At 41.4% G+C, this 26,037-nt stretch overlaps 1 protein-coding gene across 13 annotated transcripts in view; it reads left to right on the top strand.

Annotated features, from left to right (window-relative positions):
- grip1 (glutamate receptor interacting protein 1) overlaps positions 1-26,037 on the top strand; it is an 85,073-nt gene that overhangs the window by 40,809 nt on the left and 18,227 nt on the right. For 7 of the 13 annotated variants that reach the window (XM_074698017.1, XM_074698012.1, XM_074698015.1 and 4 more), the window contains exons 2-11: positions 16,451-16,531; positions 19,581-19,716; positions 22,254-22,399; positions 22,486-22,569; positions 22,652-22,727; positions 24,341-24,486; positions 24,688-24,835; positions 24,944-25,113; positions 25,650-25,787; positions 25,870-26,019. In XM_074698017.1, the coding sequence (XP_074554118.1) occupies positions 16,451-16,531; positions 19,581-19,716; positions 22,254-22,399; positions 22,486-22,569; positions 22,652-22,727; positions 24,341-24,486; positions 24,688-24,835; positions 24,944-25,113; positions 25,650-25,787; positions 25,870-26,019 (1,275 nt within the window). Of the gene's footprint in view, positions 1-8,491; positions 8,749-16,450; positions 16,532-19,580; positions 19,717-22,253; positions 22,400-22,485; positions 22,570-22,651; positions 22,728-24,340; positions 24,487-24,687; positions 24,836-24,943; positions 25,114-25,649; positions 25,788-25,869; positions 26,020-26,037 lie in introns of those variants that run through there. The other 6 variants (XM_074698022.1, XM_074698018.1, XM_074698016.1 and 3 more) reach the window with 5 other exon arrangements.

Raw genomic sequence — 26,037 nt, 5'->3', positions numbered from 1 at the left:
GGCACCTGTCAGTCAAGTCAGCCACGGACTTAAGTCGTCAAAAGTTGTGAGTTTAACATCTTTGAAAAAAAAAAAGTAATGAGTCATAAAAAGACTCAAATATAGACAAGATCCACTTAAATCCAAATGTTTTTTGTTCAAACTGGGCTGTAACATTTTTATTTCTGCTGTAAAAATCTGCATCTTTGAAATGTAACGCATGTGGTTTCTGGTGTTTATGCAGCCAGCCTCTAGTGGACTCTTTAAGAACTGCAGCTTTTAGCGCTTCATTATGTGCTTTTTTTTCTTTCTTTTCTTTTTTTCTTTTTTTTCTGCCTTTAATTGGGTAAAGGAGGAAAGTGGATAGAGTAGGATACAGAGAGCTCAGCCCTTGTCCAATGAAGAAGCTTGTAGCTTGGCGTGCACCTCCTCCCAGACGGCAAGTCCTGTGATTGGTCGGCGTCCTACTTTCTGCAATTACAACCTTTCTAAAATCACTGATCATCGACTGTTTACTTCACTTCCTGTGATGTGTCCTCTCTAAACTTTATTGTATTAACTGTTGTATAGACGTGGCGACATGATCTCAGCACGCTGTAAAAAGGCGGCGGAGACTCACGATCTGACGGCGGTGAAGCCAACGCTGCCCACAAGTGTTTCAGCCGAGTCTAGAAGTGATGCTTCATATCGTCTCTTACTGTCGGTAACACCCGTGAAAGGACTCTGACCTGCACTGAAGTAGTTTGACTCCAGCCCACACACACCATCCTGTTCACTCAGATTCATCCGCTGCAGAAAATAGTCCCAGAGGAAATGTGCTGTTTAATCCTTCTGTTTGGTTTTTGTGTTGAACAGCAACAACAGCTGTTTGTTTTTAGCCTCTTTGGAACTGAAACTATATTTCTGAGCTGTTTGGGAAGATTTCAGGAGGAACGTATAGATTTGCAGCAGAGCGCCTTGTGTAGGAAGTTGGAAAGTTCAGCAGGAACACGATTTTTAGAGAAACACGGGTTTAAAGTTTCTTTACTTTAAAGTGTCTCAGAGTTTGTCTGAGTCCACGAGACGATGATACTTTGAGATGTTCTGGTTTGTTGTCGACATAGCTGCTGTCTGTGAGTCCATCTGTTTCACACACACACACACACACACACACACACACACACACACACACACACACACAAACCTGTCAGTCTGACTGCAACTGCTCGCACTAATTAAAGGGTTACACATCCGTCCTCTTTGCCTCCAGAACAGTGTTATTAGCACTCTCACTGTGTTTGTGTGTGTGTGTGTGTGTGTGTGTGTGTGTGCACTTACATAAGGGGATGTCACGGTGACTCAAACCCACGTGTTTAACTTTGGGCAGTGGGTGTTGACATGCACACTCACATCCCTCTGGTTTGCTTATTTTTAAAATGCTGGTGGCTGCGATGATAACCTGTAATGTGTGTGTGTGAGTGTGTGCAGGTGTGTGTTTGCATTGGGATTAGAGCGCTTGTGTGTGTGTGTATGTGTGTGTGTGTGTGTGTGTGTGTTTGCTTGGCATGTGAACTCTTCTTTCATCTCTCAAAATCACTCTTTGTACGGCGCAGGGTCGCTCACTTGCCTCAATTATTCATCAGCTTGTTTCCATGGTAACAGCTGCAGCCGTGTGTGTGTGTGTGTGTGTGTGTGTGTGTGTGTGTGTGTGTGTGTGTGTGTTGTGGGGGGGTTGGTTGATGTGACAGCAGCATGCGCTCTTTCTCTGCTCATGATAACGTATGATTATTACATGTGATGCTGGGACGGCGTCTGAGGCTGAAACCAGGAATTATCTGTAAAAGTCGTAAAAGTATGAAAGTCGTTATTTTTCACTTTTTTATCATTTGATTATTGACACAACATCTGCTGTGCAACTTCTTTCTGCTTTTAGAGACAAACAGCACAAGAAACTTTGGAAATACTACCAGGAATAGTCATAGAGGTTCAAGCAAAAAGGAGCAGAAGTCTTACGATGCCTTACGAAATGTTTTGTAATAGTTTTAAAACTGGCACCAGCATTAACAAAGATATTGCCAGTACTTTTTGGAGGTTACATTTAATTATATAACAAGAAAAAGTGTCTTTAATTTGAGCTTCCCAGCTGTTAAAACCTCAGCACAAGGGGGATGAAATACGGAGAGACACAGCGATCGATCAAAGTATCGGTATCAGGCCGATACCAGCCTTTTTTTTTAGGTATCCGTACTTGTTAAGGCAGCAGATACTCAAGCCAAGAAAATCTTACATTGAGTAATTTCTCCTCGCAACTAGTTGCTGCTAATTGCTGCGGTTTAACACCACGGCAAATGTACACCAGGTCCTTTTCAGACAACATTAATGAACCAGGGAGTTAACAGTTAAACTGTTTTATTTTGCACTTCAGTTTACTTCAAAATATACTTAAACTCTGAAAGTTGTAAGCTTTATTGTGCACTAATAATATATATTTTTTGAATTCTTATAAAAAAAAATGCTAAACTCAGCGAGAGTTGTTTGTGTTTTATTTGGACTTAATGTCAGAGTGACTTTGCTGTCTTTGATTAAAATAATCTGTCACTGTTAATTGAAATTTTCAAGTACTCAGTATTGGTGAGTACTCAAGAGGGAGTACTCGTACTGGTATCGGTCTGAAAAGAAGTGGTATCGAACATCCCTAGTGGTACGCAGAGTTATTCTACGGCTGTGATGCTGGTTTCAGGGCTAATAAGGATTCAAAAGTCCTGGCTGCAGCAGGGAGAGACTGCTCACGTCAGTTTCCAAACTCCAGAAAAGTTGCTAGATTTGTTGCTATTGTATTACAATTTTTGGGGTGTCGATTCAATTTCAAATCATGATTCTTTAATATTTTGATTTTTGCGATTTTAAGTTTGCTTCTTCAACACCAAACCATGGGAAACAGTTAAATGATGATAACGTCTACAGACTATATCAGGAGCCATAATTCCCCACAAAATGCACATCAGGTGAGTTAGAGAGAGACATTTAGCCCTCTGCTGGAGAAAAGTGGTAACTTTTTTCCAATCAAGTTAATAAAAAAAGACTGAAATGAAGAATTTGAATTTGAAAAAAAAACAAAAAACAAAACAATTTCTTGACAAAGAATATTGATTTTGATACTGTCCAACAAAAAAATCCTGATATATGGTATTTTGATTTTTTCTCCCAGCCCGACTAAAGGGGTATGAAAAGTTGTTAGATATAGCAAAACAGCTGATCATTAACCCTTTAGGTACCAAAACTTGACACTTGACAACTTATGTTGCTCAGTAATACAGAGGCATTTTGGTCATTGCCATAGATGAACTGTACCAAGCCCTTACTGCACGCACAACTGCCAAAAATTGGCCAGTTAATTATTCACGCCATAAGAACGAGAGCATCATATGTACAGGGAACTTTCTGGGAAAAAAAACCCATCCAAACATTCCAGCTGCATACTCTGCATTGGGATAAGAATGAAAAATATCTTTTAAATCTATATTTGCTGCATATCAAAATCGTCATGATTTTTCAAAGTCTAAAAAGTCTTAAAGTTTTCTTTCGTCTTAAACTGTGACGTACGAGCTTGACATCTGCCATTTTTAAAAAAAACAAATGGTCCGTCTCCATTGGTCATGGCTGGATGTGGGGACCAGCCCTGGTCTGAAGTATGTGGATTACCAGAACCACCATCCTGGGAAGGGCCTCTGGGATCACCACCGTGACCACATATGGTTGTGTTTCAGAAAGAAAACCAAGATACTTCAACTCGTTTTCATGTCTGGGGTGTTTTAGTGTTAATGGGTCGATCGTCTCTGAGTTGGAAGGTTGGGGGTTCAATCCCAGGTCCATGTTGAGGTGTCCTTAGGGAAGACGCACAACCCCAAACTGCTCCATGCTGTGTCCCCAGTGTGTGAATGATTGGCAGAAAGCTATACAAATGTTATTTCAGTCTTCTTTTCCTCGTTTGGATCAGAAACCAGAGCCACAGCAGGAGGAACTTAAAAACAGTCGTCTTTTCGTGGAGCATCAAACAGAATATTTATCCACCAGGTGTTTGAAGAGACTTTATTTGTTCTAAAAATACCTGCAGGACCTTCAGGAAGTGATTAACGACTCTGTTAGTCGGGCATGTTTTCAGAGAAACAGGAGCTCAGTGACTCTGCTTTAATTATGATACATGAAGTAAACAGAACTCTCCTCGTGTTGGACCCGCTCACGGATTAAGAAACAGAACTCTTCCTTCTCCTTCAGGTTGAATAAAGTTCTGGTTTCACTGGTCCATTTTAATCTGGTCTTCAGTAATCAGAGTTCTGTCGTCCTAGCAGGTTATCATTTGAGTTAGTCCCAGTTTTTCTGGTTATGGTTCTGATTTGTCTTGGTCTTGCTAATGAGCCCTGCTATGATCTGGTTCTTCGAGTTATTTCCCACTTTTTCTAAACTGGGTCACATTTTTGTCTGGTTCTACATGATTGTGGTTTGATGTTTGGGTTCGGTGTTGTTTTGGCTGTGATTCTTCTGGTTCTGGAAAATATCTAGGGTCTGGTTTAGTTTTTTTTTTTGAGTCTTGTTTGACCAACTTTGTTCCACGTGGTTTTGCTGGTTTTGACATCATTGTTCTCTTTGGTTCTTCTGTGGTTTTGAATAGTAAAAGATACTTTTCCTGGGCTCCAGTTTCTGAGATTTTGTTGATTGGAACTGGTTTCTATTCTTCTACTTGGTTCAAGTCTCTCTGGTTCTTGTAGGTTTATGCTGTCTCTGATTTCTTTAATAGTCCTCCCCTGGTTTGTAGTTTTGTTCTGGTTTCCCTGGTTCTGATCGGTCCATTTGTAATCTCCTGAAATGTTAAACCATTTTGAAATAGGGTCACATTGTTCCTGTTCTGTCTGGTTCTTTTAATGGTGGTTTAAGGAGAGCCTGATTTTATTTTAGGGACCGTGATCTTGTGGTTCTATCTCTGGTTCTCCTTATTTTTGGTTCTAGGTCTGATGTGGTCTTTTTTTGTTATTTCCAGTGTATTTGGGATCTGTTTTCTCCTGTTCCTGCTGGTTTTGCCAAACTTTGTTTCGTTTGTTTTATTGGTCCTCTCTGGTTTATCCTGGTTCCTGTTTCTGTGGTTTCTCGTGTTCTTTTCTGGTTCCCAGTATCTCAATGGTTCTTGTTCCTGGGGTACTATTTTGCCCAGATTTGATGTTTTGTGCTTGTCTTGATATTTTGAGTTCTTGTAGTTTGTAGCTTGACTTTTTCAGTCATCTCTGGGTCTGATTGCTTTCTGGTTCTGAGTGGTCCACTTCTGCTTCTGCCTTGGCTAGATCCAGCTTTTTGTTGTTTTTGGTTTATAGCAGCTGTTGCAGTCGTATTAACTCTTCTAGTATAGAAACACTTTAGTCAGAAAATGTAAAACATCATTTACTGGAATATAATCCAGATATTCTGAACTGTCTTTAATCTGACTGTTCTCCACATGCTTCATGACACATGTGCTGTAACATGTGAATTTAATGTGACTCTGCTGACGTGTAACTACAGTGAACCTCTGTGCTGTAACTCTGCTGTGCAGTCATGTTGTCTCCAGCAGGGGGCGTGGTGGTCTCAGAGTCCATCTGATAACCTGAGAGACCAGCAGGGGGCAGCAGAGGTCAGAGCAGATCAGAGGAGCTCCCAGTCCAACCTCAGTTATATAATCCTCACTTTTATAACTCTGAGTGTGTGAGCGTGAAGAGCGGTGGAGAGACACTCACACAGAGGGAGAGAGAGAGAGAGAGAGATGTGTTTGATGTGAACTCGTCGTGTCGACCTGCGTCTTCCTGCAGTTATGGTAATATCATGGTTAATACCTCTAATACACACGCTGACACTAATCCTCTGTAATCTGCAGCTGGAACACTGACCCACATGTCTGACCACTTCCCCACCTGCTGGATCAAGACCCGCCCCTTTCCTGCCGTCAGCCAATGGCAGCACAGAGAACAGAGCAGCTGCTGTTCACCCAGATCCTCTCAAATTAGTCACAAACATTATTTAATAAACATGTGAAATAATAAAGTCAGGTGCATCACAACGTGTCTGAGCTTTAAGAAAATATTAAAACCACATCCCAAAAACTTCCTTTTTGATAACAGTCAAAAAAAAAGAAGTTTCTCTTTATGTTATCTTAAATCTCGTGTGATATGAAGTTTTCAGAGACGATGAGCAGCGTAAACGTCCAGTCACTGAGTGATATTTGATACAGGAGTGTGTCTATTGGTGAAAAGATCATCCCTCCTCTGTCCTCGGAGCGCTGAAACGACTCTTAGCGGATCCATAAGTACTTCCTGTTCTTTGGAATCCACCCGCAGTCTGTCCTTGATTGTGTCCTTTCCTCTGTCCTTCCACATTCCCTTATTAAAGGTTTTTATTTCCTCTCCTAATTACCTCCATCTGTCTGTAAATTCTTCCTTTTTTGAACTGCTGACTCATCTGTCCTACCTTCATCCTCTTTCTTTCCTTCTTTACTCTTCTCTTACCTAATTTCCCCAATCAGTTCCCTTTTTCTTTGCATCCTTTCTGTCCTTCTTTTCTCATCATTCCTGATTTCCTTCTCCCCCCCTTTCTGAATTCCAAATCTCATCTTTTCTTCTTTCTTTCCTTCCCTTTATTGCCTCCCTTACCTTTTGTCCTTTCTTCATTCTATTCCATTTGGTTACTTTTTCCTTTCCTTGTCTTCTTCACTCATTGCCTTTTTCTGTAATTATTCACCCTCTTTCTTTCCCTGTTTAATTAAGCCTCTCCTGCAATCCTTATTGGTCTTTTCCCCTCACTCCCTTCCTTCAATCCTTCTTTTACTTTCCTTGCACCCACTCTCCTCCTTCCTGTCTGCTTTCTATCCTGCCTTTCTTCCCTTCCTTCATCCTACTTCCTTCCTCCAGTTCTTTCATTCACCTTTTCCTCCCTTATCCCTCACCCTTTTTCTTTTCTTTATTCCATTCCTTATTTTTTGTTCCTTTATCCTTCCCTTACCTCCTTCACTCACTCCCCTTTTCTGTAATTATTCGATCTTTTTTCATTCCCTCTTGAATTGGACCTCCTCTTTGATCCTTTTTTGTCTTGTCTTTTTTTTGTCTTTTCCTCACTCCTTCCTTTAATCCTACTTTTACTGTCCTTGTTTCCTACTCTCCGTCATCCTGTCTGCATTCTATCCTTCCTTTTTTCTCTTCCTTTATCCTTCTTCCATTTCTTTCACTCACCTCTTCCTCCCTTATCCCTTACCCTTTTCCTCATTCCATTCCTTATTTTTTGTTCCCTTTTCCTTCCCTTATCTCCTTTACTCACTCCCTTCTTTGTAATTATTCACCCTTTTTCCTTCCCTATTAAATTAGAGGCCTCCTTCATTCCTTTTCTGTCTTTTCCTCACTCCCTTCCTTTAATCCTTCTTTTACTTTCCTTGCTCCCTACTCTCCTTTCCTTCTTGTCTGCTTTCAATGCTTCCTTTCTCCCCTTCCTTCATCCTATTTTCTTCCCTCCCTTATCCTTGTGGCCTTGTGTCCTTCTGTTTTCTTTCATTAATCTTTCCTTCCCTTATCTCCTTTACTCACTGCCTTTTTCTGTAATTATTCCACCTCTTCCCTACCCCTGTTAAATTAGACATCTCTTTCAATCCTTTTCTGTCTTTTCCTCCTTCCTTCCTTTAATCCTACTTTTACTTTCCTTGTTCCCGGCTCTCCTTTCCTTCCTGTCTCCCTTCTATCCTTCCTTCATCCTATTTCCTTCCTTCCTTATCCTTGTGGCCATGCATCCTTCCTTTTCCTTTCATATATCTCTCCTTTCCTTCCTTTTCTCCCCTTCTGTTCTTAATTCCTCCATCCTTGCTCCTTCTCTTTCCTTAAACCTTGATGAATTTCCTTCCCTCCCTCTTTTCTCTCTTTTACCTCCATCCCTTCTTTAATTTGTTGCATCTTTCCTTCTTCTCATTATCCTTTCATCACCTCCCACCTTTATCCATCTCTAATCCTTCCTTTTCTCCCCCTCTATCCTTGATTCCTCCATCCTTGCTCTGAATTTCCTTTCCTTTGCCTCTTTTTGCCCTTAAATTTCTCTGTTCCCTTCTTCTTCCTCTCTTTTACCTCCATCCCTTCTTCAATTTGTTGCATCTTTTCTTCTCATTATCCTTTCATCACCTCCCTCCTTTTATTCATCTCTCATTCCCATTGCTCCTTTTCCCTCCTTCATTTGCATCTTTCCTCCATCCTTTCTCTCCTTTTTTAAGTCTCTGCGTCTCCCCTGAATCGTTTCCCTCCGTTTTCGCCTCCCTTTATTCCTCCTTTCATCCGTTTATCTCTATTCATTGCTTTATCCCCACATCCCTCCATCCAGCTGCACGGAAGCACATCACTACCCTCCCTCTGCCTCACTCCATCATCCCCTCCATCACCCCCTCCTCCTCCTCCTCCTCGTCCTCCCATCTGCGCAGACTCTGCTCCCCTCCTCCCTCCTCTCCTGCCTCATTTTATGGTGGAGCTTCACATCTGCAGCGCTCCCTCTCTCCTCCTCCTCCTCCTCTCGCGCTCTCGTCAGCCGAGCCTCGGGAAGCGTCTCCATGATGGTTTCTGTTTGAGGAGGTCGTCTGTCTCTCGCTCACAGAGGAGGTAGAGGAGGAGGAGGAAGAGGAGGCGTAGTTTGGGGCAGCTGCATCTGCATGGCGCCGGCGGGGAGTCGATGCTCGGCTTGGCTTCACCATGATCGCCGTGTCGTTTAAATGTCGCTGCCAGATCCTGCGCAGGGTGAACAAAGGTAGAGAGACATCAGCACACACTCAGGGAGAGGGAGAGAGAGGGGCTGCATGTGTGTGTGTGTGTGTGTGTGCGTGTGTGGTGGAGGCATGAGCATGTTAGCGTGTATCATATGTGTGTGTGTGTGGCTGGTTGAGCGTCATTTGGTGTGAACTGCTGACATTGAAAAGACAGAGACAGAGGTAGTTGTTTATGACCACAGCAGCCTCAGTGTGTGTGTGTGTGTGAGCATGTGTGTGTGAGTGTGTGTGGCGTTGAAAATGATCTCCTGATGGATTCATTCAGTCGATGTCTGCAGGTTGCTTCGCACGCGAGACGGAGAGCGCGTCTTATTTTCATGAATGTAATATTCATGGTGTGTATCAACAGAGGAAGAAAAGAGGACACACACACACACACACTCAGAGTGTTTGTGTGTGTGTGTGAGTGTGTGTTCACATTTTTGTGACCATTCCTTAAAAGTCTGTTTGAAGCTTCAGGTGTTTGTCAGTTTGTTGTCTCTGCGTGTGAAGCTGGGGAACGTCACCGAGGGTGAAGTATTTATAATCTGTCGACGTAGTAGAGGTTTTTACAACCAGCTGAAATGAATGAAATCTGAAATCTGGTTTGATGCCAGGAGGAAGTGTGAGGAGCCCGTCCTGACGTTTGAAAGATAAATGAGGAAAAAGAGGAAGCAGGAGAACAGGAGCGCTCTACTATCAAGACGAGTTGATAAAATGAAAGAAAAGATTCAAAATGAACGGTCAGGTCTGATTCTTTGGATGCTGCTTTACAAACCATCGTACTACTCTACAACACCAGTTAGTAACACGTTCAGACTGTTTTTAAAATGTTGATCTGGACAGGTTTGATGGTTTGAAAAAGCATATTGGTGCATTACTTACTGAAAATGCTAAGACAACGAATCAATTATTTTTATGCAGAGATGTGCTGATCCAACATCACGATACGATGTGAAAACACTGAAGCGATACAACACTGATACCCATACCGAACCAGCACGACATGTCAAGACAGGACAATACGATGAGGTTTGATGGGACATGACATGATACTGATACAGATACCCATACGGGTAAGGAATCAGGTACCAACCAAGTTCCGTCTGTAGTACCGAGTACCAATCCACGTAAAATCAAATGGTACCATATTTTGCACCATATTTTATACAATGTCATTCCTCTCCTCTTGCACCTTATTCTTTTTACTTCCTGTATCATACCTTGGTATTTTATTCTGCACCTTACCTTTATTATTTTATTATATGTATGTATATTTTTTATCTAATTTTATTTTACTTTATTTTCATATTTCGTATCTTATTTTACTTTACTTCACTTATGTTTGCACCTCACACTGTTTTGCACTGACTGAAGGGCTTTTGCGATTTCGTTGTACTTGTTGCAATGATAAATTAAGTTCTATTCTATTCTATTCTATTCTATTCTATTCTATTCTATTCTGTGTTTAGGAACCTAAACACGTCCTTGTAACTGTGAGAGAGTGGAAGAGTAGGCAATTTTCCATGCTGGACATAAACACAGCATTGCAAGTTTGAATATATTAAACAATAAATATGTTAAATTGAAAAACTTTGAGATTTTATTATTGAACAAATTGATATTTGTTGCCACATATGAACACACAAAAGTACCGAAAATTGGTACCGTTAAGTACCAATACTGATTGCCAGGTAATGGGCATCTGTACCGTATCGTTTTAAATGTGTACGGTACCCATCTCTTACAATACAAAACAAATGACAAAGGGCTGAACAATTAATCCAATCGAAACTGATATAGGAATTTAACAGAGGGCAATGTCAAATAGCAAAGTCTGCAATTAAAAAAATAAAAAGAAAGAAAAAAAGCTTCATGTACCCAGACATGGGGATATAGCAACTAGACATAAACTGATCGATTGGTGTTGATTTCCTTAATTTGGGGTGATTGGTGATCGGCCCATCCTTACATATGAAACTGATCTTATAAACCTCCAGGAAGGTCTGACAGCCAGCCGTTGTTGCTTTTTGCTCTGACCTAAAACTCAGGACACTTTATTGGTTGTTTAAGTTAAAACATAAAGATTTTATTGTTTCACAGGAATTGTTCAATGATTTTCAATAAAATAAGATTGGAACACTGAAGGTATATGCTGTCAGTTATAAAAAATAAAAAATAAAAACCAGTATCAAAATCGGTATCAGCAGGTCAGGCTTTTTAAAGATCTGTGATCGGCCAGAAAATTGTGAACAGTGCCCCTTGATAGTTGTACTCATACTTTATTGTAAAAGCAGCAAAAGTCAATATGCTAGTTTTTCTGGCAAGTAATACATGTCCACAAGGCTTAGAGTCAAATCAATCACTCAGCATTCTACTATGACTATGATAGTTATAGTTAAAGATATGTTATTTGTATCAATTCATGCTTCATGCATGTAGGCCATGGCCTACATGTTGGTCGTACTGTAAAATGACTTTTTGCTAGTGTTAAAAGTGAACAATGCAGAAAATTATGTCTTCCCAAAAAAATTGCATTCAAAATCCCAATTGGAATGTTGGTCCAAAAAAATTGCAATTAGATTATTTTCCAAACCGTTCAGCCCTTACATGACTCAACAGGACTTAATATGATACAGTAACGATTCGATGCAACATGATACAGATTAAAGATTCATTCAATCACTGCGAGTGTTTGCTGCTTTCAGTATTTATAGAGGTATCAGTCCTAACTGAAGTCACTTTGGGGCCCCGAAACCTCCCCTGGATCCTGGTCAGGACCAAACAGTCAGACCTTGGTGAGACCAAAAGATGTGGTCTTGGTACATCCAGTGCAAAAGCATTATATTGAAAGGTTTAGACCTTTGTACCAATGATGATTTTATAAGGGGTCAACTTAAAGAGATACACAAAAATACTGAAACTTTCCAACTGTTCTCCAAGAGAATCAGTGTAGACTTCAGAGACGTGCAAAGTATGTAGTTGATGATGTTATCATGTTGGTCTGTTAGCCTGTTTATAATAATGACAGTGTGATACTGTAACAGTCTGAACCAAACGTCCACAGTGTAACAAAATCACTGACTTTGGTCTAAACTTTCCGGTGTGAAAATGCCCTGAGATAACAGTCAGAAACCTGTCCAATCCTAAAAAACATGCTAACGTGCAATTTAGCAGTAATTCTGTAATTTAAGAAGAAAATGAGGGGACACTAATGGCACGGTGGTTACAGCTTACACCCCATGTGTGTGTCTTCCCTCCTCTTTCTGCTCTCCATGTTTTCTGTCGCCCTCCAGTTGTTTTAACCAATAAAGGAAAAAAACGCTCCAAAAATTGACTTAAAGTTTAAAATGAGCACCAATCAAACTGAGACCATGAATGCTTTAAAGGTTTACGGACATGATATAGTAAATTTAATTTGATATAAAGTCATAAAAGACTTACTCTGGACATTTTTTCACTTTTATTACATTTTTCTGATTATTCTCCACATCTCTTTTTCCTGAGCCTTTTGTTCATCCAACACCTTTAAGTGTGTGACCTTGTTGGAACAATGGCACCAGCTTGAACACAACGTGGAGCTACTTACGTTTTATATAACACACTACAGTGTGTGTGGTATAGGTGTGTATAAGTGTACACACAGAGTGCACTCGAGCTGTACATGGAAAGAAGGAGATGCTGCTGTCCTACATGGAGAGAAGGAGGAGGAGGCTCAGCTTTCATCTTTAGTTAGCTATGGTGTGTGTTTGTGTATATGTGTGTGTCTGCATGTGTGTGTATCAGAGTCTCATTGTGTTTCAGAGCTCTGTTGCTGGAACCGAGCAGAATAGATTTAGAGCAGATTAGAGCTGACTGGAAGAAAATAAAATAAAAACAAACAGAGGACCAAATCAGAACAATGTCACGTTAAACTGTTATGAGAAGAAACACAAAAAGCAGCTGACAAAAGCGATCGAAATGAAGCGTGAAGGGACAATCCAACAGCAGCTCTTCTTCTCTTGTTGTGACTTTTGACTCAGCGTTTACCCTTTCCCTTAAAATCAAATCCAGCTCCATCCGTCCTGAAAACTCTGCATTTGAATAAATTCCTGCTGCACACGAGAGCCTTTTTAAAACCTCTCTCATTTTATAAACATGAAGGACCACGGGCGCAACAACAAATTTAGCAGATTTCTCTGCTTCGGTGCTTTTGACAGCCTTGGCCAAAAGGCATTTTGTCTGTTGATTGTGTTTTATCCAACCCTTGCTTTTGAACACAATATTTCAGGAACGCCTGGAGGAAATGTTTCCAGAATTTGCACCAATTTCCACTTCACACAAATGTCAGTGGGGGTAAAATACTGAAGTGAAGAAATTTCAAACCCAAAGGTCAAAGGTCAGCTAACAGGTCGACGTGTATCCAGTCAGTTTTGCCGAGTCATTATCTTCGAAACTAGAGTATGAAATGCCTTTGAATTGGCACAAGCTCATGTGACTAAAATACACTTTTAGAAGGTCAAAGGTCACCTTTACATCATGCAATATTGTAATGACCTTTACAAGAAACTGCTTCCTGGTCCTTACTGACGTACCATTCTTGTTACTTCAACATCTTTTAAACTACTGGACAGAATTTCTTCAAATTTGGCACAAACGTTACCTTGGACCTAATGTTAATGTTACTAGAGTTTGGCTTTCAAAGGTGAGGTGTTAAAATAACAGTGACATCATTATGTTTTGCAAAAATCTGCTCCCTTTCAGGAGTTTCCTGGTTTCATAAAAAAAATCTCAGCTATGCCTGGAGTTGTTATCGTAAGTCTCAAAGATCCTCTTTCTATCAGGTGTAGATTTTTAGAAAGTCCCTCCAGCTCCAGCATCCTCACTTCTGTTGGTTTTGCTGTCTCAGAACTGGTCTACTGAGAATCACGAACTCTGGAACAGAGAGACTGCAGAGATGTTTCCTTCTCTTATTTTCCTCCCAGAAATCCGTGTGTTGTGAGCGCTTCCCTCAAATGTAGGTCTGTTTTCTGTTGTTGGGAATATATTATGTGAAATACTCTCACAATACAGTTACACCTCCCATCCCAGCTCTGTTTGCTCTGTGACTCTGTGATAAACAAACGACTCTGTGCTGTAAAACATTTTGCTGTTGGAAGTAAAGTTTCCTCAGGTCATTCTTTGGTCAGGCGGATTACTGAGACCGATTGATGGTTTTGACATGGAGACATCCTTACAGGGGATGTTTTTTGTGGTGGAAGCTTCACAGCCAGTTGGAAGAGCTGGTCGAGGTTTGAGGCTCTTAGTTACAGGAGCTAATAAAGCTCTACGTCTTGTCACAAGCATTCAGAGGAGCCTGTGAAGCTTTAGAAACTTTGTATGTAGTACTATGTAGGAACTAATTGCTAAGGACAGGAACCACAAAGTGTGAGAGGGTCTGTGTAAAGCTGTGCATGAATAAGTAGTCCATGATCAATTTGATGAGCTTGATGTCTTGCTGGAGAAAGTCGACGGGTTAAAAACAGTTTGAGGAACTCGTAGAGTTGCAGAAACCACAAGCTTTACCAACTCCAAGGTCTTTTAATGAAACTCTTTTTGGAGATTTGGAGCAATCTCAATTCGGGGGATTTCTTAAGTCTTTGAAACCAGCAGAGGAAACTGACAAGTCTGGAAATTGGTAGACCACCAGGAAAAGTTAAAGGTCCAGATTATTTAATATTGAATATCGGCCAATCCAATTTTTGGGTTGGAGATAAACTTTGCTGAAGACGTAAGAAAGTGATGCAGCAAAGTTTTTTGTTTTGTTTGTTAACAATACTAAATGGTACAAAATGATAGTTAGAGCTTATTAAGTCAATTTAAATGAGTCCACTGCAAAAAAAATGAAATCCTATCAAGTATTTTTGTCTTATTTTCAGTAGAAAATGCCCTTTTAGACTTAATATGACTCACGTTCACTTGATCAGTCCAGAAAAATGTCTTATTTCAAGATATTTAAAGACTAAAATGAGGTCTAAATTGCTTGTAACAACATTATTGTAGTTGCAAGCAAATTTTCGAGCAATTTCTTGTTCCATTGGCAGCTTTTTTTTACTTGTTACAAGCAATTCAGACCTCATTTTTGTCTTTAAATGACTTAAAACAAGACATCTTTCTGGACTGATCAGTTGAATGTTGCTCATATCAAGTTAAACGAGAAAAGTTTTTCTTTAAAATAAGACAAAAACACTTGATAAGATTCTAGTTTTTGCAGTGTAGTTTTGAAGTTTAAACCCACTAGATCCCAAACCCGTCAGCGGCGTCAAAATACCACTTATTTTGACGCCACTGACAGATGCTCGTCAGATACTCAAGTTTCCGAGGGTACCTGAATGTATCACAGGCGAAGCGGGAAACATGTCTCAACATGACGCAGAAGACTGGAGAATTTCTTAAACGTCGCTTTGAATTTCATGTTTTCTTGGAACATTAGCAGAAAACAATCGGTTTGCTCTCTAAATGTAGTTGGAAAAAACATATCTACGCTTTTTACGTCTTTCAACAAACCCTGAACGGTGGAAATCTTTTAGCATGTAATACAGTACGCTAAAATCAGAGACTACCCTGAACGTAACTCACCGAAGACGGTGAGAGACTTCGAACGGACATATTTGAAACCAACGGGATTATCTCATGTCTTTCTCCTTTTGCTACAAACTGGATTATAATTTAAACTGACCTGAACCATCCATGGTAAGGGACCAATGTAGTGTGCTGCGAGGCTCAGCAGAAACACCGGGCAGACTTCTGTTGTCAAACTGATCTCACCATCATCACATCCTCACTTGACATCAGTGCATGACACTACGGTTTGTCGCCTTTGAGCCGTTTGTCCCCGTAGAGTTACCGTAAGATGCTGTAAAGCCGATGTTATTGCTGTAACATATCGTGACGTGGTTGTACTGTCGGTTGTACTGACGCGTTGGCATTCGGCAGCAATTTTCGCGGGCTTACGAGATCGATCCGTTGAGAGGATTGACAAGAATTCCCGGTCACCGATACTTAAAAAAATACAAAAATCCCTAGTTAAAGGCAAAGTTTGAGCTTTTTAACAAGAGAAAGAAGTCAGTAGATCTCTAGATGTGGTCAAAACCACCAAAGGAAGCTGTTAAGATTTGGAAATACTTGGTAGACTAAACTCACAAGAGCAGGAACTTTCAGGTGTAAGCAAGGCAAAGAAACTAGAGAACAGATATGTAATCTAGAAACGATTTGATGAGCTTCAGAGTGTTTTAAAGATACTGGTAGAGCTTGAGAACTGGTCATTTGAGCCAATTACTTTATATGCCATGCTGAAGAAAGTTGTCAGGTTTGAGAAACAGTTTAACAAACTTCTGGTGAATAGTTAGAGAAACTGATGATGAAGATTTGAAGCAGAACTTGTTCGGAACAGCAAAGAAATCAAAGGATATTCAGAGTTTTTGGGGTATTTCTGAAGTCTCAGAGGTTTTGCTGACTGGTAGACCACCAGGAAAACTGTAGAAATGGTAGATCTTCAAAACCAGTTTACGATTTGATGAAAGGATGGCATCAGTTTGAGGTGATTGACTATTTGATCTAGTGCCAGGACTCTCAGATGAGCTGAGTCTTCAGAAGCGTTACGAAGCACTACACAGAGATTCAGAGCCAGTTAAAGGAACCTCTCAACAGGTTAAACTAACGTCTTTGTGTTTCTTTGTGTTTCAGATGAAGGGCCGTACACCAAACACTCAGCCGGGTCCCGACCTCCGGATGGAGCGCTGGCCATCAGGAGGCAGAGCATACCCGGTAAGACACGTCCCCTCTGCTGTTTCCAGATTAGTCTCTTCTTTGTTATCCGCTCCATCCCTCCCTTTCTTCTCTTCTCTCCTCTCTTCTCGTTGGCTCAGTGTGATTCCTCCTGCAGAGCTAATAAGCGCAGCGATGAAGATAACAGCTCTGAAAATAGAACACAAGCCGTTACCTGATGTTTTCCATCGGTGTGACCTGCAGGAAGAAGCTTGCTGGTGCAGGTTTTTCTCCTCCCACCTGGAGCTGGTGGCCTACTTGCACACTTGTATCAGGCTGCTGCAATCAGGATCCCCCAGTTCTTCTACCCAAACTTTAGACTGGACTCTGGTTTGATGAGGAGACGATCCCAGTGGTATAATAGGGCTGCAAGGGTGATGGACAACAGGTCAAAGTACTGCCACTCCAGTGTGCTTGGAAATGTGGAGAATGGGGGAAATTGATCTTAACTTGTGGTTTTGAAGAGTCAATACAGTTTTGGTGATTTTACAATTTGAAGTATGATCAGAAAACCAACTGTTGGTGAAGTTTTGAAAGTGGTTTATAATCTGCAGAACACTCAGACCAACTGGTTCAGCCTTACAAGTATAAAAAACAGTTAGCGACACTTCTTTATGCGAGCAAACGTGGTACGAGTGTCTGTGAAGCTAAGGAACAAATAAAGGATACTGTTGAAGTCAGTTTTGTGGTCCGTAGGGATGGGTACCGAACTAGGTACTAGTTAGTTTTATAGGTACCGACCGAATTCTGTCAAAAGTACTGGGTATCAATTCAAATAAACCCAAAAGGTGCCATGTTTAGGTACCTAAATGCATCCTTTGGACTGTGAAGGAGTGGAAGAGTAGGTGATTTTCCATGCTGGACATGAACACAGCATTACAAGGTTATATATTGAACAATAGATATGTCCCTAGTGGTCCAGGGGGGACATTTCAGCCGCGTTCCCACCAAGCAGTCCGGTTCGGTTCAGTACGGTTTGGTATGGTTTGGTACAGTTAAGCCTGATCCCGTTTGCGTTTCCACAGCAAACTGTGCCCTCTAGTGGTAGGCGGCGTGTAAGCCGGATGCTGAAAGCCGCAGCTGTTAGACAATATCGTGACGCCGTAGCAGCGTGACACAGTTTACCCCGCTAATAAATCCAACGAAGAAGGAAATCGCGACACAGTAAACAAAGAGCACAGATGAAGACATGCAGCATTTCACCCTCTCTGTGATTGGCATGTAGCTCTTTGATACAAAGAACAATCAAGCTTTGTTTCAGAGAAGTCTGTGTGCCACCAGGAGAAATACAGCAGCTGTCACACAGGAAGTGACGATTCTTTTGACCAATCAATGGTCTGCAGTGTTGTAGCTCCACCCTCCCAGAGCAGATCGGTTCAGTGTGGCACCCATATGAAAGGGTCCCAAAAAGTGGGACGGCTCGTCTCGGTTATTTGCGGATCAGTCCCAGTATAAGTCAGTGGAAACGCCACAAAATACGCTCTGTACCGAGACGAACCGAACCGGTCTGCTTGGTGGAAATGCGGCTTAAGAGGTCCCTGGAACCTTCGAATGAGCTTGTTGATCTGTGGAGACAAAGCTGAAGGTGGAGGTTCAGAAACCTGAGAAGAAGTCGTCGACCAGTTCCACAAGTCCAATTTCTGAGCTCCTGAACTCATCACAGAAGATGGTTTACGCTGGTTTTGTCGGACTTATAGGAAAGCCTCTAAACTGGGAGAAACTGGTCAAACTCAAAAACCTGGAACTGTTAGTGGTCCAGAATCAGACAAAAGCACCGCGTCCAACTGTGCCTTCTTGGTAGGTGGCGTAATTTGGGGATCCGTCCTGGTTTTAGCCAAAAAAAACGCCACAAAATGTGAACCATATCGAGACAAACTGAACTAAACTGCTTGGCGGAAATGGGGCTAAAGTGAGCTTTAGAGCCACATAGGTCTACTTGAACCACTTTGATCCAGTCAAAGGATGAAGGGAGTTGAAAACCTTCAGTAAAAACCAGTTCGAGGAACTGGTTAATCGTAGGACCTGGTCACAGCACCATGAGTGGTACCAAAATCTCTAAAAAAGTACCGTGTGAACTTGGGACCACAAGGAGGAACTTGTTAAGCCTCAGAGCTACAGACCAAAGCTGTTACAGGCCCATCATAGAGCTTTTAAACTAAGTCAAAACCATTTCGAGAAACGTCAGGAACCAGCAGAGTACCAGGAACTATTACAGAAGCTGACAGATGTCCAAAATCAGTTCCTGTAAGTGCTACGCCTAGTCACTCACATTTCTTTGAAAACCAGTTTGAAGACCTGGTGGAGAATGTGGTAGAGCTACTGTCCAGCCCAGAGAAGATCTAGTACGTAGATCCAGGACCCTCAGAACCAGACAGACGTCGTTTCAGGCTGAACAGAAGCAGCTCCGTGTTTCCAGTAGGAACAGAAATAGGTCAGACTTAACCTTGAGAGAAGTTTTGTTGTAATTCATCTCCTTTCAGCGTGGAGCTAACTGGCACTATGTGAAGCAACACTTTGAAAAGTTGCTCCCTCGCCGCTGAAAGAAACTGGTTCATCCAGTATTTCATCAGAATATTAGATTTGGGGTTTTCTTTCTGCGACTGAGTCAGCGCGGCTTTTTAAGAAAAGTTGAAAAGGACACTGAGGCTTTCTGTAAAGCCTCTTTGGAGGACAAAGATAAGGGAGAAGAAGATGAAGAAGATGATTGTCAGCGCCAAAGATCTCAATCCTGTCAGAATAAGAGGATGAAGGCCGGGTGATTAATATTAAAGCACAACATTTTCATGAAATCCTGCTTTGTGTTTTATCACCTGAGGACACTTCACATTAGACTCTACCAGGTCTGCTCTGGAACAGTCTCTCCGTCTATCCGTCTCTCCTCTCTTGAATATTTCAGCGTTTTATAAAATATAAATGGACGACAGAATGGACCATGACTTCACTTCGCTGCTCTCTCAGTTTTTTATTCAGGGAGGAAACCGTGAAGTGTAGAGAGAGGCAGAGAGAAGAGGAAGTGTTGTAAGACTGGTCTGTCTCTGGTGTGATGTAGATGAGTTTCGGGGATGCACGGTGGTGGAGTTGATGAAGAAGGAGGGGACGACGCTCGGGCTGACGGTGTCGGGAGGAATCGACAAAGATGGGAAGCCCCGGGTGTCAAATCTGCGACAGGGAGGCATCGCAGCCAGGTAAACAGCAGCTCTCTGACTTTAACATCTGGATGTCTTTCCTCTGTTTCCTTATGAATTTAATTTACTTCTTAAATGTGACTGAAATCAACTCTAAAAAAGCTCATTAATCCCTCAAGAGGCCTTTGGTTTGGAGTAGGGATCAGCATTTTAAACAAAAACACTATTTGGAAGATAAAGTTGTAGATATGTGAGTTAGATATGATACATGCGCAGATTTAATCTAACAGTTTTATTTGAAAATTTTGCATTTTAACGCATTTTTTATTCATTCTTTCATAGAAGTGACTTGTTTTATCTTGTAGTTTTATAAATATTGTTACATTTTATGGAGTCTTTTATTACTGATGGACAAAATACACCAAATACACACTTCAAAAACTGAAATCTTATCAAGTATTTTTGTCTTATTTCCAGTAGAAAATGTCTTTTTGGACTAAAAATAAGCCGCATTCAACTGGTCAGTCTAAAAAAATGTCTTATTTAAAGATATTTTAAGACCAAATGAGGTCTAAATTGCTGTAACAAGTGACAAAAGTGGAACAAGAGAAAAGTTACTTGTATTAAGACATAATTCTAGTTTCAAGCAAATTGTAGAGCAAATTTTCTTCTTCCATTGGCAGATTTTTTCACTAGTTAAAGCAATTCAGACCTCATTTTTTACTTAAAACAACTTAAAATAATACATTTTTCTGGGCTGACCAGTTTAATGAGGCTCATATTGAGTACAATAAGACTATTTTAACTTAAAATAAAACAAAAACACTTGAAAAGATTTCAAAAACAAGAAAAACAAGACTTCTATTTTTGCCGTACGCCTGAGCAAGTGCATCAATTTGCAAAGAGCAGATCTACGGCGACAGGAAGTCGTGCACAGAAACAACCCAACGCCCAACAAACAACGCCCAGTGACCTTCAAAATAAAACAAACCAGGTCAAAACCAGATGTTACGTAACACGACATTGGTTTAAAACTCTTATACTGTATAAAACATGGGCATAGTCTCCACGACGTCACCCGTCTGTTTCTGAAACGGAAAATGAAGCAGATCGGCTATCGCAGCCATACTGGAAGTGGCAAGGGCTTCTTGTACAGCTATAGGGCGCCTGTCGGGTCACCTGACCCTGAGCTGTGCCTCTGATTGGGCGAGCTTGTGATCTTACTATCCTCTGAACTCTGCTAGAAAAAAATCCACCCCCCGTACAGTGTATGCCAATAGTAAAATGAGCGACTCAGACAGGAGACGTTTTTTGAACCAGGCTGTAAATAGGTTGATTTCTGCTTTGAAAACAGCTTTTTTTTACTTGGTGTGTTTCTGACTTCCTGTACTTCTGGATCCAGCCTCAAGCGAACACTCGAGAAACAGCAGATTTTAGCACTTCAGCATTGTCTCATATTCTCAGACCGTAGGTTGCTGCTTGTTGATAATCATGAGATTGAATCGACACAAATATCTCACAATCAGACATCAAGAAAGTTTAAAAGAGCTGCAAAAAACTGATATCTTATCAAGTGTTTTTGTCTTGTTTTACGTTAAAATTGTCTTTTCATACGTGATACGAGCCACATTCATCTGGTCAGTCCAGAAAAATGCCTTGTTTCAAGTTATTTAAAGACAAAATAAGGTCTGAATTGCTGTAACGAGTAAAAAATCTGCAAATGTAACAAGATAAATTTGCTCTAAAATTTGCTTGAAACTAGCCACTTCCTTGACAGATTTTTTTCTACTTGTTACAAGTGATTCAGAACTCTTTTAGTCTTTAAAAAACTTGAAACAAGACTTTTTTCTGGACTGGTCCGGTGAATGTGGCTCATTTTAAGTCTAAAAAAACATTTTGTGCTGAAAATAAGACAAAAACACTTGATAAGATTTCAGTTTTTTGCAGTGTATGAAATGAAAGGTGGAGTGATGGTGTTCAGCTTCTTTTTTAGATTGCTGTTGGCTTCTGGGAAGTGTAGTTCTTTTCATTTGATTGTGAGTGTGGGGGCAGCTTTTAAACATGTAAAGCACTTTGTGTTACGTTTTAAATTTATGAAAAGTGCTCTTTAAAAAAAAGTTTGTTTTGATTTGATTCAAGGAAAAATTACAAGTAATCTCTTTGATTTTTTAAGTGACTACCCACACCTCTTTAAACCTCTCAAGTGCATTTGAAGAAACCCTCCAATCATGTGTCGTTTCACTTTCACTCTCAGTTGTCGGAGCCGGCGCTTTGCTCAGAGGTTAATCCAACATAAGCAACACATTTTTCCTCTGTTAGAAAACAGAGTCAAGCCCAAGGCTGATTTATCCATTACCATAAAGTTTCTAATGTTGTTGAGAGCGATACATAAAGAGCATGAGCCGTCTGTTACATGGAGGGTTAGACATGAGCTGCAGGCGACCAGCAGCAGCACAGGGTGTGTGTGTGTGTGTGTGTGTGTGTGTAACCACATGATTCAATGGAAGCGCTTGTTGGCCTCGGTTTGGTAAATTCGTCTTTTTCTTTAAATCTGGTCTCAGGCGAACTTGATTCACGATGTTTTCCTCTCCGTGCAGGAGTGACCAGCTCAACGTGGGCGACTACATTCGAGCCGTTAACGGCATCAACCTCGCCAAGTTCCGACACGACGAGATCATCAGTTTGCTGAAGAACGTCGGGGAGCGCGTGGTGCTGGAGGTGGAGTACGAACTTCCTCCTGTCTGTAAGTGATCGGATTCTCAGAGTGTTCGTAAACTGCAGATTCTGTCAGCGGTGGTGCTGATGTGTTTGTGTTTGGCCGTGTTGCAGCAGTGCAGGGGTCAGGGGTCATGTTCAAGAACGTGGAGGTCACGCTTCACAAAGAAGGGAACAGTTTCGGGTTTGTCATCAGAGGTAAGACGAGCTTACAGTGTGTGTATATGTTTAAATATGTGTGTGTGAAATAGAAATACCTCAAACACTTTTGTTTTTTTAGGTGGCACCAATGAAGACAGGAATAAGTCTCGACCCATCGTCATCACAACCATCAGGCCCGGCGGTCCAGCTGACAGGTGTGTGATCTCTGCTCTCAGGTGTTTACATCGTTGGTAGAACGTCAAATCTGCCTCAAGTGGGTTGAATTTGACCCTTCTTTCCTTCTTTTAAACACTAAACAACTAATTTGAATTAGAATTGAAAGTTTATTTGATTGAAGTTTTTCCCATTTGTTTACATAAAGGATTTTAACTGGTGATCTGTATTCCAGCCAGTAGGGGGAGCTCCAAATGTGTTAGCTTTACTTTTAAAGAGCTGAAACTTTCTGCTTCCCTTTTTCTAGTTAGTCCATGGCTGTTTTCCAAACCGCCTACTACACTAGCAGTGCCGAAATTTAGTATGTAGTAGTCGGTATGCGAAAACTTGCAAAATCTGCAGTATGCCAAAAATCCCCAGATGTTCGGCTGATCCAGGAAAATTTCTCAGTCTGAAACAGACCAGTCTACCTGGCATACTGTTTCCCACAATGCACTGCGCTGACACTGTTTGTCAATGTGGCAGGCAGGTTTCAGTGAATTACCGCCCTCTAGTGGAATGAGTCGGCGTTAAAACTACAATACAACAACGCTAACGTTAGACGGTTTGTGAGATAAAAGTAAAGTGATGAGAAAGAAACACCTGTAAAACTTGTCATTTCTGGTTCCAAAAGAGGTGTTTACTTCTACAAACTCATAAAAGCTCATATAGACAACTAATTACCTTTTTTTAATCATACATGGATTATATGGAAGGAGTTTTTTCATCAACTGAAAAAATAAAAATCCAGATTTATTTTCAGTCAATGATATAACTTTTGGTGCAAGATTAGAAATCAAGAATGATGATTCTGCTTTTATGTGACTTACAAGAGTCCCAGAGTCAGAACCAAACATGGAGAGGCAGCATTCAGCTTCTATGCTCCAAATATCTGGAACAAGCTGCCAGAAAATATCAGGTCTGCTGAAACTCTGAGCTCATTTAAATCCAGGTTGAAGACCCACCTTTTTACATCTGCCTTTTATTAGAGCATTTTAACAATTCATTTTAATATCTTATCTTTAATTCTGCACTGCAAAATTTATCTTAAAATCTGTTTTAAATATCTATTTTAATTTTTTAAAATTGTTTTATTGTATCTTTTTAATTAATCTTCTTTTTAATTGAATTTTAATTATTTTCTATAATTTGTTCTGCCTGTAAAGCACTTTGAATTGTCATGCTGAAATGTGCTGTATAAATAAACTTGCCTTGCCTTACAAAATAACTAAATCCGAGATCTGCCCATTGTTTGTTTTGTATATTTATATTAAAGGCAAAAAAACAACATCATCTTTAGCTCCGCCTCCCAAAACTGAAAACTAGAGTGGTTAACTACAAAACAGACCCAAAAGAAAAGTCATGCTACGTACTACAAGCAAAAGCAGTATGAAGTATGTAGTGCCTACTACATATTAGTGTTGTTGTATTGTAGTTGTAATGCCGACTCATTCCAGTAGATGGCAGTAATTCACTAAAACCTGCCACCTGCATTGACAAACAGCTGCTAGTGTAGCAGGCCGTTGTGAAAACAGTTCATATTTGTCTGAATGAAGGTTTTTTGTCGCCTCCATGTTACCTAAGAGACTAAAACAAGCTCTCTTTTGAACCACAGGGAAGGAACCGTGAAGCCAGGCGACCGGCTCCTCAGCATCGATGGGATTCGTCTTCACGGCAGCACGCTCTCTGAGGCCATGAGCATCCTGAAGCAGTGCGGGCAGGAAGCCACGCTGCTGATCGAGTACGACGTCTCAGTCATGGGTCAGTAGAAGCTCAACTAACTTACTCAACTGAACTCAAAAGCTGTCTAAATGACGGCATGCAAAGGTCAAGAGGATCGAGACCTGAACCCTGTGGAACTCCAGTTTCAAATCTTGGATTGTAACATAGATAAAAGTCTTTGATTGTGTGTAAATGTTGATTAAAAACACAGAATAAAAACGTGGGTGTCGTGGTTTTCAGACACAGTTGCGTCAGCGTCTGGGCCTCTACTTGTGGAAGTTGCCAAGGCGACCGGTTCCAGTCTTGGCGTGGCGCTGTCCACCTCCATGTTCTGCAGCAAGCAGGTCATCATCATCGACAAGGTGAAACCAGCCAGCATAGCAGACAGGTACCTGGACCCTGACCTTTAATCAGAACAAACTTCTCATCCTCAGAGTTTGATTTACAGACCCGGTGTGAAACTGATGGTGTGTACGTTTGTGTGTATTTTGTGCAGGTGTGGCGCCCTCCATGCAGGCGATCACATCCTCTCTGTCGACGGGAAGTCGATGGAGTTTTGCTCTTTAGCTGAAGCCACTCAGCTGCTCTCTAACTCCTGTCAGACCGTCCGCATGGAGATACTTCCACAGCATCAGGCCCGACCGGCTTTGAATGCACCTCAACATGGTACAAACACTCGCACGTTTACTTCCAGACAGGCCCTGAACGCACCACTAGGCAAGACAAACAGTACAAAGTGGATTTATTAAACAGAAAACAGATGCAACTGACCCTAAACACATCACAGAATGAGATTAATACACAACACACGTGACAAACTAGAGCTCCAACTGGCCCTGAATGCATCACGTGTTTCCATCGATCATTTACAGTCATTAACAAACGAGACCAAACACACATTAACCAGCTTTAACTGACCCTGAATGCACCTCAACATGACTCAAACACATCAATACTGGGTCTCACGAGCCCTGACTGTGACGTTGCATGGCGTCCTTATAACCTACTGACCCTGAATGCAACACATCACAGATTATACGTTAATATTCTGTAGATATAAAAGATTACACCTGTGTGATGTAATCTTTTAAGAAGCTGCCTGACCTTTAACCTTTGACCTTTCCTCCTGTTTTAACCTTAACACCCTCCTCGATCTGCATGTGATTGTGTGTGTGTGTGTGCGTGTGTGTGTGCGCGTGCAGTCAAGGTGCAGCGTAGTCCCCGCCCCCTCCCTTGGGAAACCGGAGGCTCCGCCCCCATCCTCCCCCCTTACCACTACAATACGTACCACCCCGACCAATCAGGTGCCAGATCGCACAACCGGCATACGAACAACCCCCGTACGTCCCCCCCTCCCGTCTCTTTGGGATCTTTGGGTTAAAGATGGAGCGACCTCCTCTCACTTTCTGTTTCTCCCTGCAGCTCTCAGTCACTCCTTCTCCCCCGGCTCCATGTCGGCCTACAGCCTCTCGTCGCTCAATATGAGCACCCTGCCCAGGAACATGTATCCCACGAGTCCACGGGGCACGCTGATGAGGAGGAAGGGGAAGAAGAAGGATTTCAAGAGCTCCTGTGAGTCTGACGGACCTG

The sequence above is a fragment of the Halichoeres trimaculatus genome, unplaced genomic scaffold (assembly GCF_033239565.1).
Source record: "Halichoeres trimaculatus isolate MK-OKI-2021-1 unplaced genomic scaffold, fHalTri1.1 fHalTri1_scaffold_21, whole genome shotgun sequence".
NCBI classification, from domain to species: domain Eukaryota; kingdom Metazoa; phylum Chordata; class Actinopteri; order Labriformes; family Labridae; genus Halichoeres; species Halichoeres trimaculatus.
Note: the sequence above shows the minus strand (reverse complement) of the source record. Positions and strands in the feature narration are given on the sequence as shown.